The sequence below is a fragment of the Plecotus auritus genome (assembly GCF_963455305.1).
Source record: "Plecotus auritus genome assembly, chromosome: 1".
In the NCBI taxonomy this organism is placed as follows: Eukaryota; Metazoa; Chordata; class Mammalia; order Chiroptera; family Vespertilionidae; genus Plecotus; species Plecotus auritus.
The window spans coordinates 170,211,206-170,229,280 of NC_137770.1; the positions used below are offsets into that span (position 1 = coordinate 170,211,206).

The following is an 18,075-nucleotide window of genomic DNA, read 5'->3' on the forward strand; positions in this document are numbered from 1 at the left end:
CTGCACTTCATGTATCTCAGGGGATATGTAAACTTTGGTTTGAAAAGAATGGATTTACATGATTTTGAATTATTTTATTCATTTGAGAGTTCATTCTCACTAGGTTTCTTGCTTTTCCTTCTTTTCTCTCCTGTCTGCCTTTTGGCTTTATCATGTAGCTCAACTAGTTAGAACATGTGGTGTGGCCAGAGTCACTGATTTCAAAGTCCCCAGGAAGCTGGTTAGCTTTATTAAATAAAAAAAAAAGAACAACAACAACTGAAAACCAAAAGAGTGTCATGTGCATAATCTAACACTAGATATAACCATCCAATAAATTAACCTGTTCGTCAGCAGAACCCATTCTCATTCATAAGAAAATAACTTAGGTTGATTTCCCACTAGGAAGCACATTAGTTTTTACCTTTCTGTCAGTGTGTTGGTGTGTGGAGTTGTGTGCAGGTGTAGAAACAGGAAAGAAAGATAATACCAATCATTTTGTTCTATTCATTATTTCTGGTAAAAATATGAAAAGGAAAGAGCTTTTAGGAAATGCTGGGTTTATTTATACCTACTTATGTCTTTCTATTCATTGTATCCTATTAAATAACAACAAAACATATCACTTATACTGTGTGCCAGGTGTTTTCTCTATTGCATATATTAATGCATTTATTCTTCACAACCACCCCTATTCTGTTTTTATCCTGATTTTACAGAATAATGAATCACTTCCTCAAAGATATGTAGTTGAGTGGCAAAATTAATATATCCATATAGTCTAACTCCAAAATAATTTTATCTATATTTATTAAAGTTACTTGTAAAAGCTTAAAAATGTTTAAGGCCATGCTGTGTATGGCCTGCAGCACACAGTAAGTGTTCAGTAAATACCAGTTACATGCAGGATATGAAGTCAGCAGTTGATAGAGGGTCACACACTTCTAGGAATCTTTGGAAGCAGGTTCTTAAAACAACAATAACCTATTTAGAAAACACAGATCCATTTTCTGCTCATGTAGTGACCTAAGCCCCATCATGTACTTATGTACCTGCAAAACGGTTGATAATGTTGACCCAGCATGGGGAATCGGTCTGTTTAAACACTTTTTTTCACTTGTTCATTTGTTCAGTCACTCAAAAGTATTTATTGAGAACCTCCTGTGGAGACAACCCTGGTTTGATACATTGATTGGCAAAACATGGTTTCTCTTTTCCCAAGCTCTATTTAAACTCATGCAGGAAATCATTTGCACAAACTAACTATAAAAGAAAATGAAGAACATCTTTAGTACCATGTTAAAAGTACAAATAAAACCTTGTAGATTCAAAGAAGAAAGAGATTTTTCAGAGTTGTAAAAGTTAGAGAATATTCCATGGCAGAGGGGTATTTGAAATATGAGTAGAATTTTAATAGAAACAGTCAAAAGACTAGCATAGGAAGTGGCATATTGCAGGTGCTAAGTAAATGTTAGTTTTCTCCTTCCTCCTTCAGAGCAGTAAAACGAAGTCCAACTAGTTTGTATATTGTTCTGCTGAACCGCACCTACGCAGAATCACTGATGTGTTCTCCACACACTCAGAACATGGACCAGCGTGGCAGCAGAGTTTTAAGCTTATCTGCTGAGAGGCATGTGATTGCAAGCAAGTTACTTCTCTGTGTCCCGGTCAGAAGAGCCCAGGACAAGCCATTATTTTGTGTGTGCCTGAACAGTCAGTTCAACTCTCTAACAAAGGGTTTTAACTATTAATTAAAGTAGATAATTTGGTAGTCTCTCACCTCTAACCCTGAATTTCAAGTTCATATTTTCACAGAGTTCCCAAAGTCCTTCTTGATTGGTCTGGTTTTTCTTTTCAAAACTGAGCAATCCCCCTGCAGACCCTGAGGATTGGGGAGATATGTGAATCTCAGGTGAGGGTGGAGGCCAGTGGAGAAACTCCCATGACTCTGATATGCCTTAGGATCACCCCAGCTGCTCAAACTTACCCAAACCCAAGAAGAAAATCCAGAGTATGAAATTGGGGGAGGGGGGGCAGCTACTGTGACCAAAAGAAGAAGCAGTACCTCTAGCCAAAAAAAAAGGAGATTTGAAGAACATTCTTTCAATAACAGCAAAACATGAGATGAGCATGTAAGCTCTCTACTTTCTGTAAGAATTGAGAAATAGTTTGTCCTAACTTCAAAGTCAAATTAATATCAACTATGAAGGCAACACTTCTTAAGTTATTCCCATATGTTCAAGGCCTTTAGCATCTTATAAAATTCAAATGAAATTCATAATAAATTTAAACAGTGAAAATGTAGAATATGTAAAGAGCATCTCCATGTGCTCACCCAGCTCCATATTCTGGCCAATCAATATATTTACAACCACTGAGTGCATCCTCTAAGTCTTCAACCTGGGAATGTGGGTTTTTATATAGTCAGACTAGCTGTATAAGAAAGCAGTTGTGGTCTTTTTCTATTCAGAATCACTCATTTCCCCCCAAATACATTGAATCTAAGTTTAAAATATTTTGCATTTTTATGAATGTGTCTTACCCTTCTTTTCTGTACCCAAGGTAAGATATAAACAAAGAGATGTCATTTGGGACTAGGATTAGGTATAATCTTTAGGCGGTTTTTACAGTTATAGGCCAATATGAGCTCCAGGGAGTCCAAGCTCAAGAAACAATTTGGTGGCACTCTCATTTTCTATGGGACGCAACTAATCCTGAGCAGCTTGACCTTGGAGCCCAGAGGACTCAACTTGATGAAGAGCTTAGTTGGAGCTGAAGTGGCAGAGACCAAGTGAATCATATCAAGTGTGACCATTATGGGGCTGCAGATGATTCCTAATTAATCTTTGATTCTCTGAGGTATCACATTTCCCAAATCTGTGAGTCCATAAGGGAGCCAATAAAAATATGAAATTGGCAATTTACCTAATCCTTGAGCACCAGGCAGGCCGTCTACTTATGAAGGCCTGTCATTTTCCATTCTACACAAAAATAATTGTCTACCATTTTCTTAACCAAAGTGAAATAATGTGAGCAGACTAAACAATTTAAAAGTCTTATTTTGATGGCTTTTATTAGCAGTATATTTACTATTTCAGGAATCCCTCAAGATGAGCTATCTTATTTTTTAAAATATATTTTTATTGATTTCAGAGAGGAAAGGAGAGGGATAGAGAGAGATAGAAACATCTTCTATATATATAAAAGGCTAATATGCAAAGTGTCCCCTTGGGAGTTCGACCAAGAGACCAGGAGTTTGCTCGCTATGACGTGCACTGACTACCAGGGGGTGGTGCGGAACAAAGGAAGGCCCCAGCCATCATCTGGCAGCCAGGGAAGGAAGGCCCCAGCTAGCAGCTGGAAGGCCCCGATAGGCCCTGATCACTGGCCAGGCCTATGGACCCTACCCATGCATGAATTTCATGCACCGGGCCTCTAGACAAAGATGATAGAGAATCATCACAAGCTGCCTCCTGTATGCCCCCCACTGGGGATGGAGCCCACAACCTGGGCATGTGCCCCTGACCAGGAATCTATGATCTGGTTCATAGGTCGACGTTCAAACACTGAGCCAAGCCAGCCAGACAAGATGTACTATTTTAAAACCTGTTGTCTCACATGTTGAAATCTTGAGAAGAGATACCAAACTGACTTCTGTTAACAAGTAATGGCATAAAGCATTTTATTGCCTTTCCATTGCCATAAGAGTCAAATGTCCTACAAATCTGAACACTCTACCTCTCCATTCTTTTTAATAGGCATGTCCAGACACCCTCCTGCTCCTGAGATCCCTACCTTTTACCCGCTGTCTCCGGGTGGAGTTGGACAGATTACCCCACCGCTCGGCTGGTAAGAGCCTCCCTGCAAACTTCAGCCAGGCATTTGAACATGTTCTCCTACTTCCCACTCATGGCAGTTAGCTTGATGAATGATAATACCTGTTGAGTTGAGGAAATTTTAAAACAACAAGCAAGGTGCTAGCTTTATTTCATTTCATTTTAAAAGATTGAAAAAACATACAGGCATTGAAATCAATTGAACCCATTTGCTTATATGTATAGAAAATGACTGTAGCATTTGCTTTGAAGCCTATAGTTTTATAGATTCAATTTGTGGTTTGGGGCATGTGCTGTGCCTGTACAAAGTGCTCAGTGTGGTTTTCTTTTCTGTTTTTTTATGAAAACATATATTTGAAGGAAACAGATACATTGAATATCTATGTACTATCTTTGCTTATAAATGGCAAGTGAGGTAAATGACAAATAGGGAGAAATTTAAAAATATAAAAACAACTTTTGAATTTTAATGTAAGTTTCAGATTGAGTTCAGAAAAGCAAAAAACAAAACAAAACGAACAAACAAAAAAAACGAATGTTTGGGCTTTTTATTTTCCAGAATTCAATTGGTCTTTGTTATTTATAAAAAAAAATCCTTAACTGCTGCCTTGGAAGTTTTCTAAATTGTAAAGGTAAAGGAAAGAAAATATATCTTAAGAAGAAGGAATTTTTTTCCTATAGTGTAGCTTACATTTATCATTTCATTGTGAGTACACAACTTTCCCTGCTCCCACTCCATCCCTCTCCATTCCTGCCCTCCCCACAGCACTCCATGGAAACAGTGCTCCAACTTTGGCAAAAGTTTTCTCTCCTTTCTTCAGCGGGTTCTCTATCCTTACGGCCCCCAGGTCATTCATTGCCCATCTCACTACCTTGACATCCTTACATTATCTCTTCTTCAGCAAGAAGGGGTTATCCTGCCATGGAAATTTCCAGTTACTCTGTAGTATTAGCCCTCTCGTCAATAACTGTTTGCATTTACTAGTAATTGATTATGTGTACATGTTCAGACCTACACAGTCATTCTGTCTGAACTTAGCTACTTAGAGGCAATAATCCTGTGCTGCCTTGTGTCAGTGGCAGCTAAAAATAAGGACTGTGTAAGTGAAAAACGGGAGATGTGGGAAAACTGGGAGAGATGGACTTGTCAGAGAGCAGGAAGATAATTCCAGTGAATTGCTCTCCTGCGGGGGCGGGGGGGGAGTGCCGTGTCTTTAAAATACTTATTCATTTTTATATAAATATGAAGTTGTATTTCTTTCTTCTTTTTCCTAAAATTGTCAAGAATTCTGATAGAGAATCCACTAGTCTCCTCTGAAAGGATTATTTCACCGTTCTCAGGGTTCTGTTATAGTTAAACATTTGTCAGATGCCTACTTTGTTCAAAGCATTTAATGGGGTTGGGAGAGGGGAAGGGATAAAAGATGGGTAATTCATGGACTAGTTTGTTTTTCATGTTGAAGGTGGGAGCTTTTCTTCAAGGCAAATGGTACTTTGATTGGGTAGAGGGGAAGGAAGGGAAGCAGTTGGGTAACTGAAGAAATGCACTGGTCTGTAATAAAAATCCTATTTGAATACCTCCCTCTTCTCCCCTCATCAAACTCTGACTGCTGGTTGGTTACTCATGTTTTGTCATTGATGGGTTCCTTTCTTCTATGACCTCAGGCAAGGTCAGCCTGTATATCCCATCACGGGAGGATTCAGGCAACCCTACCCATCCTCACTGTCAGTCGACACTTCCATGTCCAGGTAGGTAGAGGTGGAAACGGGCACCCAGGACGAGCTACTCTTCCTGCGCTTGCATCTTGTGTGCCTCTGCTTGCCTCTCGGTCGGTCGGCTAGGAGGGTGCCTAGCTCAGCCCTGCGTCTGTCTGTGCAGTGTGCCTGGCTCCCACACTAGGTGTCCTAGAGATTCCTGGGTAGGAGCCTTACTCTGCGCCCCAACAGCAAACACCAGCCATACCCGCCAGGAGGAGGCACTCGGCCATGCAGGAGACTGTGCCTCCAGAAGACCCCGATGCACCCGGCAGCAGGATGTGAAATGTCCCAAAAGTGGACAACTTAAGAGTTTGTTTTACTCAAAATACGCTGGGGGTATGGAAAGTGGGGGGGGGCGGGTGATAAAGACTGGTTTGGTTAGAGTTCTATCCTTGACTTTCTCTGAGGAAAGTTGTACCATTTAATGTGACAGTGTTTGCAAATGCCCAGATAGTCCAGAGCCTTCCTGGACCAAGGCTGTCAGAAGAGCTCTCAGCCTTGTGGGAGGCGTGTCCTAGTGTGTGAATCAGGCCCTGTGGGGATGCAGTGCCAGCGCAGCTCTGGGCGTCTGCGCCCCTTGCTCTGTGGGACGCTTGCTTCTGGACAGGATGGCTTCTGTGCCTGTGCTTGATGTACACACACGTGTGGTGTGGCATCTGTGTTCCATGTCGCTTTCCCCAGGAGCATTGTTGTGCTGGAAGTCAAGCTTTTGGGCCTGTCACTGGTTGTGGATCTTTACTTTTTATGTAGGTATGAAATTCGCAGTTTGTGTGGTGAATTTCAGCTTTTTGACAAAAACATTATTTTTACAAACAAATTGTAAATTCAACTCGTTGGAAGGGGATAAAATTAATATCCTTCCCCCAAATATATTTTTACACTTTTTTAACACTGTAAGAACTATCTGATGACAGGAGTTTTTCCCAGGCATCATGTTCTTGCAAATGGTGCATTTAGCAAAGCATTATTATTTGGTCAACTATTTGTGTTTTTACCATGCTGCCTTAATTTTTAAAAAATTAGTTTCTGAAATATTACATATCCAAGCAGAGTTCCTTCTTTCCTTCCCAGATGAAGGAGTACATTGTACCGGCTGTGATGAAAGACCTGGAATGTTGTTCTTGCTGAATTGTTTACTTTAAAACAGTTTAAAAAGCAAAGATTTCTAAAGCACACGCAAATTTATCCAACATGCTTGTTGAAAGTAGCCTTTATTTATTTTATTTGTCTTGCATGGCAGTTTCCCTCCTTTGTGTTGGATGGTGGTGGATATTTTAAGATGTTTTTACGCTCTGCAAGCATACTCTGGGAAAAGCCTTTGTTTAGCGTGTGTAGTTTTTGCCTTGATGTAGAACTCTATGTATTCTTCCCTTTGATTAAACGCTTCCCTCCATTATGTTACCAGTTTTCTATAAGGCGAGATCTCTTAAGCATTCTTTCTGTGTAGAAAATTACTCTGGATGATAAGGGCAACCTTATTAAATTGGGGCCTGAAAAATATCTTCCTGTCCCTTATTTTCTCAGTTGTTCTCTCCTAGTATTAGTAAAGAAGCCTACAATGCGGGAAGACTCTTACTTACTGTGATGGTTTGATTGGGAACATTGGCAGAGTTTTTTAAATGTGATTTCTTTAGCTTTTATTTAAAAATCTTTGAAAAGCTAAATCTTACTTGTTTTATTTCCAACATCATTGTTCTTAATGAAATTATTTGAGAACTGCTTTGCATGTGAAATGACTCAATTTCTTTTAATCCTATGGCCTAGAGCCGTCCCAGGAAAAATGCCAGATTCTACTATTAGTTTTTTGGGGGGAAAAAGTTGCTATACAGGGAATAATTATAAATATTTTCCACCTGAACACAGAAAGGAAAGGAATTCTCAGCCTATTCCAGTGGTCGGCAAACTCATTAGTCAACAGAGTGGCAAACCGTGGCTCACGAGCCACATGTGGCTCGCGAGCCGCAGTTTGCTGACCACTGGCCTATTCTAATGTATAGTTAATTCTCCTGTGTATAACTGTCAGTAGCAGTGAGTGGATTGTTGCAAATGCCATCTAGCTTTGGCTGCAGTGGCCACTAGTGAGTATTGTTTCTTCTCTTTCCTTCCTTTAGGTTTTCCCATCACATGATTCCTGGTCCTCCGGGTCCCCACACAACTGGCATCCCTCATCCAGCTATTGTAACGCCTCAGGTCAAGCAGGAGCACCCCCACACTGACGGGGACCTGATGCACGTGTAAGTGGGCCTGTGGGCTCCCTGGGAGTGCCTGAAGGTGCTGCCATGTAAACCGTTTCTTCCTCCCTGTTGAACCTGCTCCTCTCTTTATGATGGAAATCAGTGAGCTCAGCTTCCTGTGAACTTTTAGCGGGCTTGATTCTCACTGCCAACTAACTGTGATTCTGGGATTGGAAAGGAGCACAGACCTCAGTAGATCAAGGGAACCTTGCCAAAATGGAGTAGTCTTCCGAGCACGGGCACTGGATAAGCTTGAGCTATGCAGCCCCTTTCTGCCCGATTTCAATTGGTTCTGATTGTTGGGGAGCCAGCCCCCGATGGTACCTGAAAAGGACTGGGAGTCTAGTGCCCGCCCAGGATGCAGGCTTTAAAAGCATAGAAGTCCAGGGAAAGGGGCCAACCATACCCAGGATTGTATCAGGCTGTTATAGCAAATTCCTTGAAGAGATTAGGAATTGAGTTTCTTAATGCAGGGGATTTGCAGACTGGGAGGATGGGGTGGTTAGGAAGCATGAGATAGTCCATAAATGCCCTGCAAATGTGGGCAAAACCAACAAGCATTTGTTTGGGGGAGAGAGGCTGAAGTTTCATTAGCATCTCAAAGTGGCTCTTCCCCACCCCCACACCCCCAAAGTTAAGAACCTGACTTCTGAAAGAGGAATGAACACTTACACTATAGGTTCAGCTTTTCCTGAGGTGACCAAGGAGCTCGGCCTCAGGGCCCTAACTGGAGCAGCCTACACACCCATTTCCATTTGGTGTTAACACTTCTATTGCTCCCAGAGAACTTTCTCAAACCTAAGGGTACTCACTCACAAAGGGTTGCTCTTCCGAGTTGATGGTGTTCCAGGCTTGTAGAGAGCCTTGGGGTTGTCCCAGCCTGAGTTTGCTGTGTAATCAGATGCTCTGCTACTGTTCACCCATCTCTTCCTTCTTCTGCCCACCACCCTCCCTCAACACCACGTCCCCCTTTCAGGAAGCCTCAGCACGAACAGAGAAAGGAGCAGGAGCCCAAGAGACCTCACATTAAGAAGCCTCTGAATGCTTTTATGTTATACATGAAAGAAATGAGAGCAAATGTGGTGGCCGAGTGTACTCTGAAAGAAAGTGCAGCTATCAACCAGATTCTAGGCAGAAGGGTAAGTAGTGGGATGGTAAATCCGTGTTTGTGGGACACGTGGGGCTGCTTCATTAGGACCTGCCCACATGCACTTGCATATGAGGTGGTCATCAGATGCATAGGGGTCATCACCAGCCTCTCTGGGAAGTAATCAAGAGAACAAGCTATGGCGATAGCTTTTCCGAGGATTAAATGCTATAATGCATTGTCAACCATCTACGCAGTTGTTCCTGTTATCACTCTTAAAACAAGTACTTGTTGTCTTTCGTGTGTGTGGCACTATAGTTAGGCAATGAGATAATTGCTGAATAAAATAGATATGGTTCTTGTCTTCATGGAGTTTAAAGTTTTGTGACAGGATACAAATATTAGGCAGTTAATTACCTGATAAATGTATAATTAAAATTGTGACAAATACTGTGACTATAAAGAATAAACTTCTATGAGAAAGAATAATGGGGCTAGGAGAAGGGCCCCTCTGAGAAAATAGTATTTAAGCTGAGACCTGAGGGATGCGTTAGAGGTAGTCTGAAACAGGAGAGCATTGAGCCCACTTGGGGAGCAACGGAAAGGCCTGGACAACCCACAGATACTGGCCACTTTTTCCAAGGTAGAAGCAGATCTGTGCTACTCAGAAGCTTTGAGTGGAAGAACTTACATGGGCCAGAGAAATCTTTATTCTAGAAAAATCACTTTCTGATTCTCAAAATGTACACGAGCCAGGTTTCTGGATTGCTCCCCCTTTTCATCATTCTGTCACCGATGCTAAGATATTTTTCTGAGAACATATTGTGTAGCAGGCACTAGCCTGCAACTAGGACAGATACTGAGATTTTTATATCCAACAACCAGCCAAAAGGCTAGTCAGTTTTTCCAGGGGTTTTTCTCTGGATTGAAATGCTTTTAGATAGGTATCTGAAGAGTGGTGGGAAAAAATGGAATTTTTAAATTCAAATCACATTTTCTCTGTAATTGCATTATAATTTTAGAAGATGCTTCATCATAGTTGTTGATGCTCTTCATAGATGTGTGGTGGCTTCTTAACTATGCAGGTGTATATTTGTTTTTGAAACCTCTCAAGAAATTCGTGATTTGCAAATGAACATTCAATGATGGGGATCTAGCAACCTTTGTGAAACTTAGAGGACCACGTTTTATCTGTTATTGATGATCATTTTTACCATGTTTGCTACAAACCTAATACATTTTAGCATTCATAATAGAAAGCATTCAGGAGATTTTAGGCAGAGGGGAGCAGGCTTTCTTGCATTATTGATTCCTGTTGGATGGCAAAAAAAAATGCAGCTATTTCCAATCTGCAAGACACCAGGGTTTCAGGGTCAGGGTGCAGTGACAGATTATAGCTTTTTGGTGCCCTGTGTACAATACTCTATGTCCTGTGGATCCTTAAACACTTAATAACAGTAATTACAATGATTTCCCAAGCCGATGAGTGATTTCCATCATCTTTGAAGAACTCCACCTTAAAAGCTTAAAGACTGATGACCATTTCCCCTGACCCTTTAAAAGAAGAAATCAGAGGAAAAGAAGAATTGTTCTTTCAGCTTCTGTAAAACTCTGTTTCGTTGTGTGTTTTTGTTTTGTTTTGTTTTCCTTTTTTGAGTTAAAGGTCCCCTGTCCTTCCAGCAGGGATTCTTTTCCTGCTCAGGAGACTAGGGAAGGCTATGATATGGCGGCATGCTTCCTATTTTTCATGCACGTTTCCCACAATTGCTACTTTCTCAGCTCCCTTAACCATCCCCGGATCAGAGCATGTGTCCTAAGGGATGGTTCTCATTTGGGGTCTCTCTCTGTGTTTGATTTGGACACCTGTTTCTATTTATAGTTTCTGAGATCTCTGATTAAGATCAGGTTTTCTCTCCTTTCATGGCTCCCCTCTGCCAGAGTAGTCCCTGCTCCTTCTTGAAGTCCCTGGCTTTACCGTCATGACGTTTTACACTGGGATGATTATAATTCTTAAAAGGGAGCTTAAATTCATCCCTGAGCGTTTTATCTTTGGGTTTTTATGCATCTTTATTGTCTCTCTAAAGTAGAAATGTTCATGCGTAGGAATTAATCAGTTTTCTTATTATTATTATAAATAATAACACAAATCTAACTTTAATATAAGCTTTTTTTTAAAGACCTTCCAGGCTATTAAAGGAAGTCCATTTATTGCAAATGTATTGTCAGGATTTTAAAATCTTGGAACTGTATAAATTTCTTTAAGTTAAGTGGGTATTTTCTCAACAACTTGGTGAAATCTTGACAATGAAATTTAATTTTTTTTTAAATTAACTCAGTTTTTCAGCAAAAGCAATAGAAAAGCATTTTTCACCAGGTGTGTTTCAGAAATTCCTGTAAAGAAAGATCATCTTTCTAGTTTGTATTAGACTTTATTTTTGTTTCAGTGCAAAACTTTAATACCATTATTTGACCTACTGCTTTTCTCTGGTGAATGATCTTTCACTGTGAGTAGATTTTGAGCATTAGAAATATCAGGAAACTAAAAGGAACTGAAAAACACAAGTAAATGGTTTAATTTGTGACCTGCTTTTTCTCCTTGCAGTTTGCTCCGTTTTGTTAGCTTGGGTTTTTGTCAACCCTAAGTTTTCAGCTTGAACTGAAAAATACCTGGTTGCTTGGGTAGAAGACCCAACTTCCCAAACTTGGGGAAATAGTTTTATAAAACTTATTTCAGGTTTTCTCAGCAAGTTATGAAGCTGCCATACGTTATATAAAATTATTTTGATATATTATGGTAGCATTAGAGAGATATTATTTGTCAAATGAATAAACAAATTTACAAGGTAAGACTTCTTTCGTAACTTTAGTCCCTCTTACCTCCTTTTGTGTTCTTCTTTGGTAACACTTTGCCTCCTGCGAGTCACATTTACTTCGTGCCAGAAGTGTAAATATTAATGATTAGTCTTTTCTCAAAAACAAACAATCACAGCACAGAAAAAAACAATCGAGGCTGCCCTCTTCTCCTGTGCTCAGTTTGTTTGCTTCTCCCTGTGGAGGGCTCTCACCAGGCTTGGGAACACTGCCCCTTGGCAGAAGCCACGTGACTTTTCTTGCCTGGGTTAAGCTGCCAGGGCTGACCCAGACAGGCCTCTTCCTAGGCGCCACTTGACTCAGCGGGTTTACTCTGCTAGTACAATGACCTGGGCCTCAGGTAGCTTTCAGGTGTTTGTTTGTTTCCTTCTGTCCCCTCCGCCAGTTCTTTTTTAAGAAAAGCATATTACCTGATTTAGGTTCAGGCCAAGTCCTGCTGTGTTTCCTGCTTCTTAACTTTACACTCTACACTTCTACAGCAATTAAAAAATAAATCATCTATCCTGTCCAACACAGCGGCCCTGGCTTTTAAGGGGCTTTCAAAGGACATGGACTTAGTTGACCTGCTGGAGGCTGGAGTGGTGGGTGGGATATGGCAGAAGGGGCATCAGTGATCCTCCTGAGATGGGCTTCTCTTGACAGACAAGAGCAGCGGCTGTTTCTGTTTTCCCCAGGGAAGCTTCCTAGCCTGCCTTCAGGGGGCGTCCCCATGCTGAGGGAGGACTGAGACATCACTTCCTCCTGAGGACTTTCTCATCCACCTTTCTCGCTCGTTCTCCCCAATCCAGCCACACCTGTCTTTTCTTTTTCCTTGTTTTGTCATTAATAAAGAACAGGAGAATTAAAATCAGTATTCAGGGTGGACATGAATGAGAAAGACTGGCCTAGCCTTGCATGGAAGGAGTGAACTGGGAAGTTCCCTACCCCGAGCTGGGAGAGCAGGAGTGGAGGCTGGGCTGATCCAGAGTGGCCGTGCGCGGGTGTGCACGTGGACTTAGGTCTGCTCCTGCAGCTGCCGCCTCTGTGCCATCACCTCAGGCCAGTGGGGGTCCCCCAATGCTCAGCCAGTCTCCTCGAAGGTTCTGCTGACAGATCCGGGCACTGAGGAAGTAGGGAATATATTTGAAACTGCCTACTGGGGGCCTGGGGCAAGTTGTGGGCAAATATATGCAGAGCAGTGTGCAAATATAAGCTACTTAAAATCCCAAACGGATGCCTTGCCCTACATAAGCTATTTTGCCATATACATATATATCAGTGATGTGAAAGGCAAATGGGAAGTTTGCAGGGTATCAGCCACTGTATTCTCCAAAGTAGGTACTGTTGCCTTAAATTCTCTAGATGGCAACGTAAACTTCAATAATGCTCCTTGCCTTCCATCAGAAGGAAGCGAAAACCCAGCACCATGAAGTGTGCGTGTACAATGTGATCAGTGTTCTCCCTGGAGACTATTAGCGTTCATGTAAGTGTGAGGAGAGGGTGAAGAGGCTGGGACAGACTGACTTTTGATGTCTTGCTTTACAGACAGGATCATATGATGAAGGTTTCAGGCTCTTCATATGACAGTGGGAGAGTGTCCATGCGAAGTGAGGATGTATCTGTGGGAAAGACATCTGGAAGTTATCACATTTTGCATAAATAAGTGGTACTTAGGCTCAGATATCAGAATATGCTACAAACTATGAAAAGGGCTAAATTGGGCGTTGAGGTTCAGCAGTGACAGTTTTTAATTTGTATTGGAAAAGAGAGGGTGGGTGACAGATCCTGTTACTTTGGGTACTTGGGTTGGCTTTGATGTGTTTCCTGTGATACCAGAGAATGGAACAGAGAGACCAAGGTTGGAGTTTGTCTCCCGCCACCAGACTCCAGCGGGATGTCTGCAGCTCTCAGTCTTCTGCCATTTACAAATAAATCGATGTTTAAGTGCTTAATGTTTTCGTTCTTTGGTGTTAAAAACATGAACTGGATACTACTGTGTCTATTTTGCTCACTTCTGTTTGTCTCTACCTCCCCCTCCCCTCTGTTTCAGTGGCACGCCCTCTCCCGCGAAGAGCAGGCTAAGTATTATGAACTAGCGCGGAAGGAAAGGCAGCTTCATATGCAACTCTATCCAGGCTGGTCTGCAAGAGACAATTATGTAAGGCCGCCACGCGCCCACGGCTCTCTGCTGTCCCTCATCCTTTCTTCCCATGGCTTTCATGGAGGAAGTGTGTTTCACTGTGTGTCTAATGCTGGTGCTATGTCCTATTTTGGAAATTAAGAGACTTCATAATATATCATCACATTTTGAAAGCTTTGAGCTGTCACAATTTTTTTTGGCTATAAGTGCTAATAAATTTTTTAAGTGAAACTTTTTAAATAAATAAGAAAACACCCTATGTTTTCTTTCATACAAAAATAATTAAAAGACCTTATCATTGAAATGTTGGCAAAAACGATTTTTTAAGCCCATAAACTCATCAGGCCTAGTCTCCCAGCACCTCCCTAAGACTGCTTGAGTTGAAGAGTTTTCTCCCCTGCCCTGGGCTTCTGTTCCCCGGGCAGTAATTATAATTAGCATCTTCTGGGCAGAGCCTTTGCCATGCCCTTTCAGTGGGAATCAGCTTCCCGCCCAAAGGGTTTCAGAAGTGTCCTCTTCTCACCTCACCTGGCGCTGCCTCTCTCCGGGATGCGGTTTGCCTGGGAGGGGGCAGCTGGCCTTCCCTCTCTGGCCCAGGGGAGGTCTGTGCTGTGCTATGAATCTGTATAAATTGAATGAGCATTGCATCTTGAATGTCTTTGAAGTTTCTGGTTCTGACCCTTAAGTAGAGAAGTGAGTTTTTACTTTTTAGAAGAGATAAAAGAAACATTCTCTCCCTCTTGCTCTCTCTTCTGTCCATATGGAGAGATGGGAAGAAAGTTTTAAAGGCAGCCAGTGTCATGTGAATTTACCTTGAAAGATTTTCCTCAGCACAGTTTTTAAAGAAAATTGTTTTGCAAAACTTGATTTTAGGATTGTCCTGAATGAACGGGGAAACCCAGCTTTGTTACATACAATTTTTATCATAAATCAAAATAAGCCTATTAATTACTAAGGCAAACAGAAGTCAATCAAGTGATAGCACTTTAGCTAAAGGTATTCTTAAAATAACAGTATAAGAATAGTCTAAACAGGACTATCCTTATTGTAGCTTAGCTTTTAGTGTCAGAATGCTAGTCTGATCCTCACTGAGATCATATTAAATATAGCTCAATGATTTACTATTAAAATGCCCTATTCTATGGCATTTTAGATTTTATAACTTCAATTTGTTTGTATAGCTTTTATAACTGAGGTTTTCATAAATCAACAACAGTGCACATATTTTCTTAGGTGAGATCAGCCAAATATTTATTAAGCTTTTAAATTTAGTGCTTAATAACCTCAGTATTAGATATAATTTTATGAAAAATATTTTATGCTTACTATCCATGAATTTTGTTTTTTGCATAGGTTGACATTACGGCATCCAAATGATGTAGCTCTTTTTGTTTGCTATAACTGTAGGTTCTCTTGAAACACCTGCTTGTCCTTGAAATGTAATCTAGGTCAGTGGTTGCCAACTGGTGGTCTGCGGACCACTGGTGGTCCATGAGGTCTGAAAGGTTGGCGACCGTTGGTCTAGGTTATTTCACAAAGGCTGCAGTTACATGTTCTAGGTGTGTGCTGGGTGGCAGAGAAGTGCTGACTCGGGCGGTGCTCTGGTGAGAGGAGCTGTGCGGGGAGGGACTGGGGGACACAGCCCAGCACAGCACCTGTGGTGACTTAGGTATGGCGGTGAGCTCCGGCTGAGGGAGGGGTGGGGGGGGTGAGAAGCAGTTCCTAGAAGATATGACACTTGAGATGAGTGTTAAAGGACAAATGGGAGGGAGGAGGAGAAAGTGAGGAAGTCAGTTCCCGACATGAAACAACCTCGCAGCACCTTGTGAAAACCATTTGAAAGGGTGATGGGGGTGCCGGTGAGAAGCATGCTCTCCCGCTGTCTGCTCCCCTCCCAGAGCACTCAGTAACCTTAGAGGCCACTCTATTACTCACACGCCAGTTCCCGCCGGTGGCCTCAGTGTTTGTGAGGATAGTTCAGTCAACTTTCCAAAGTCTTATGACCTCAGTAGTCGGGCCCTGTGACATGAAGAAAAACTACCTTGATGTGTATAAACACATGCTTTCATGTATTCACACAATATATTCAAGATGGTCTTATAGTTTTATTTTTTATTGTTAATGTGATTTTATACGTATTTTCTCTTCACCCAAGGATATGTTTATTGATTTGAGAGAGGGCAGGGGGCGGGGGATAGAGAAAATGAGAATGAATGAATATGAGGCATCTGTATCTCTTTGTTGACTGCCCATCTGTATTGTTGTATCCCGTTCACCCATGTGTTCTCAGTACAGTCTGTAACATGACACTGTGCCTGTCTTCTTCCAGGGTAAGAAAAAGAAGAGGAAGAGAGAGAAACTACAGGAATCCACATCAGGTAGGCACCCTGTGACTTTTCAGTAAATCCTCACGCTTCTGACAAACACCTTTAAAGTAGTTTGCATCTTTCTACACACACACACTGCTTTATTTGGCAACTGTATCTTGTGATACTTCCACTTTGCTTTTCCTCCTGAAATTCTTTAAAAATGTTTTAAGAGACCTTTCTTTTCAATGTGACTTTGTGTGCAGGTACATCTAAAAACTCCTTTCCCCAACCCTGTCACCTGGAATCCTGGTTAACTGTGGTTGTTTGTTTTGCTTTGTTTTTGCTTCTGTTGTCTATGTTCTCTTTGCTTTATTAATACTTCTATTCTTCTATTTGCAGAACTCTTTACAGTAAAATTTTTTATGATGATTCTATAATATGCTACCTTATATCCCCTTGAGAATCTTTTTTTGTGGTTTAGGTTATTTAAAAATATAAAACATGGTGTTAGGGTTTATCTTTCCTACACATTAATTCAAGGCATCAATCAGTGAGGTCCTATTTATTTCCCCTTTTTCTTTCATTAAAAGTAAGGTCACTTGTACTGCACAAATAAAAACGGCTGGTATAAGAACCATAAAAAGTAAAGCAAACAGGTCCACATGATGTTGTAGCTGCTACATATTTGGAATGTTCAAAAACCTCTTCAATAAAAATTTGTTAAAGACACAATTTTCTGCAGGTACAGGTCCAAGAATGACAGCTGCCTACATCTGAAACATGGTAAGAACGACTCTCTGGTCCTACTGCTGACGTTCGTTATACACAGAGGCACTTGCTTGCGAACCTCCTTGCTCACTCAGCATTGCTCCCTTAAAGAGGAAACTCCACCAAAATCAAATTAGCGCTTTAAAAAAAATCTGATGGTTTTTATACCGGCTATGTATTTGCAATATAGTGTGCGTTCATGTCTCCCTTCTTCCTGCTTTGCCCCTTTAATCTTTCTCCATTCCCTTTTCCCTTACTCTCTTCTCAGCCATTCCTTACTCTGAGTGGCAAATCTGCCTCCTTAAAAAACAAACAAACAACAACACAAACCAGCAGGCAAAATGCGGTCTTCCTCCGCGCCTGGGGCTGGGTGAGGAACCCAGGCCGTTCTGTCTCAGCTCGGCACCATCTGCTCTCTGGGGACTTCCTTTCAATAGAGCTGACACACACATACTTAAAAGTAATTCACTTGTTTCTAGTGAGAAAGATGTGCTTTATTTATTTATTTATTTATTTATTTATTTATTTATTTATTTATTTATTAAACCTGGCATGGGGACCACTTACTTGATTAATTGTATCCTGCTACCAAGATTTTTCTTTATTGGTAACCATTGCTAGATCTCCCTCTGCTATTTGCAAGTAACATTTATTTCACTTCTTTTTGCTCTAATATTATTTTTGACCACATAACCACCAGCCCAGGGAACCTGCCTTGTACATTGATTTGGTCTTGGCTAAGTTTTGAGTCTTCAAAACGTAGTGCGTCTGCATTTTCTCCCAGTGACAATTCTTCCCGAAGGAGCCACCTTGGATTCTGCTGTCTGTCTAGAAGCCACGTCCAGGTGCTGTCTGTTCTGTCTCTTGGGTCTGTCTGGCTTTCCTCTCTCACTCACCACTGCCACAGCCCAGCTCAGGAGCACAAACTTTCCATCGGATGATTGCAGTAGCCTTTGGGTCATATTCCTGCCAGTTCCCAGAGGAACTGGCTCAAACACAGACTGATTATGTCACTTCCTGGCTAAAACAGTCAGTGCTTTTCACCGCCCATAGGATCAAGAGCAATCCACTTAGTGCTGCCCCACCTCTCCCCTCTCCGCAGAGTTCAGCCTTC

The 18,075-nt window shown here is 41.5% G+C and overlaps 1 protein-coding gene across 4 annotated transcripts in view; it reads left to right on the plus strand.

Annotated features, from left to right (window-relative positions):
* Nucleotides 1-18,075, plus strand: part of LEF1 (lymphoid enhancer binding factor 1) — a 120,152-nt gene that overhangs the window by 89,014 nt on the left and 13,063 nt on the right. Inside the window, exons 5-11 of one of the 4 annotated variants that reach the window (XM_080679247.1) lie at nucleotides 3,738-3,828; nucleotides 5,481-5,564; nucleotides 7,685-7,807; nucleotides 8,784-8,946; nucleotides 13,795-13,902; nucleotides 16,214-16,262; nucleotides 16,936-16,976. In XM_080679247.1, the coding sequence (XP_080535373.1) occupies nucleotides 3,738-3,828; nucleotides 5,481-5,564; nucleotides 7,685-7,807; nucleotides 8,784-8,946; nucleotides 13,795-13,902; nucleotides 16,214-16,262; nucleotides 16,936-16,970 (653 nt within the window). In that variant the 3' untranslated portion in view covers nucleotides 16,971-16,976. The remainder of the gene's footprint in view (nucleotides 1-3,737; nucleotides 3,829-5,480; nucleotides 5,565-7,684; nucleotides 7,808-8,783; nucleotides 8,947-13,794; nucleotides 13,903-16,213; nucleotides 16,263-16,935; nucleotides 16,977-18,075) is intronic. The other 3 variants (XM_080679249.1, XM_080679246.1, XM_080679248.1) reach the window with 3 other exon arrangements.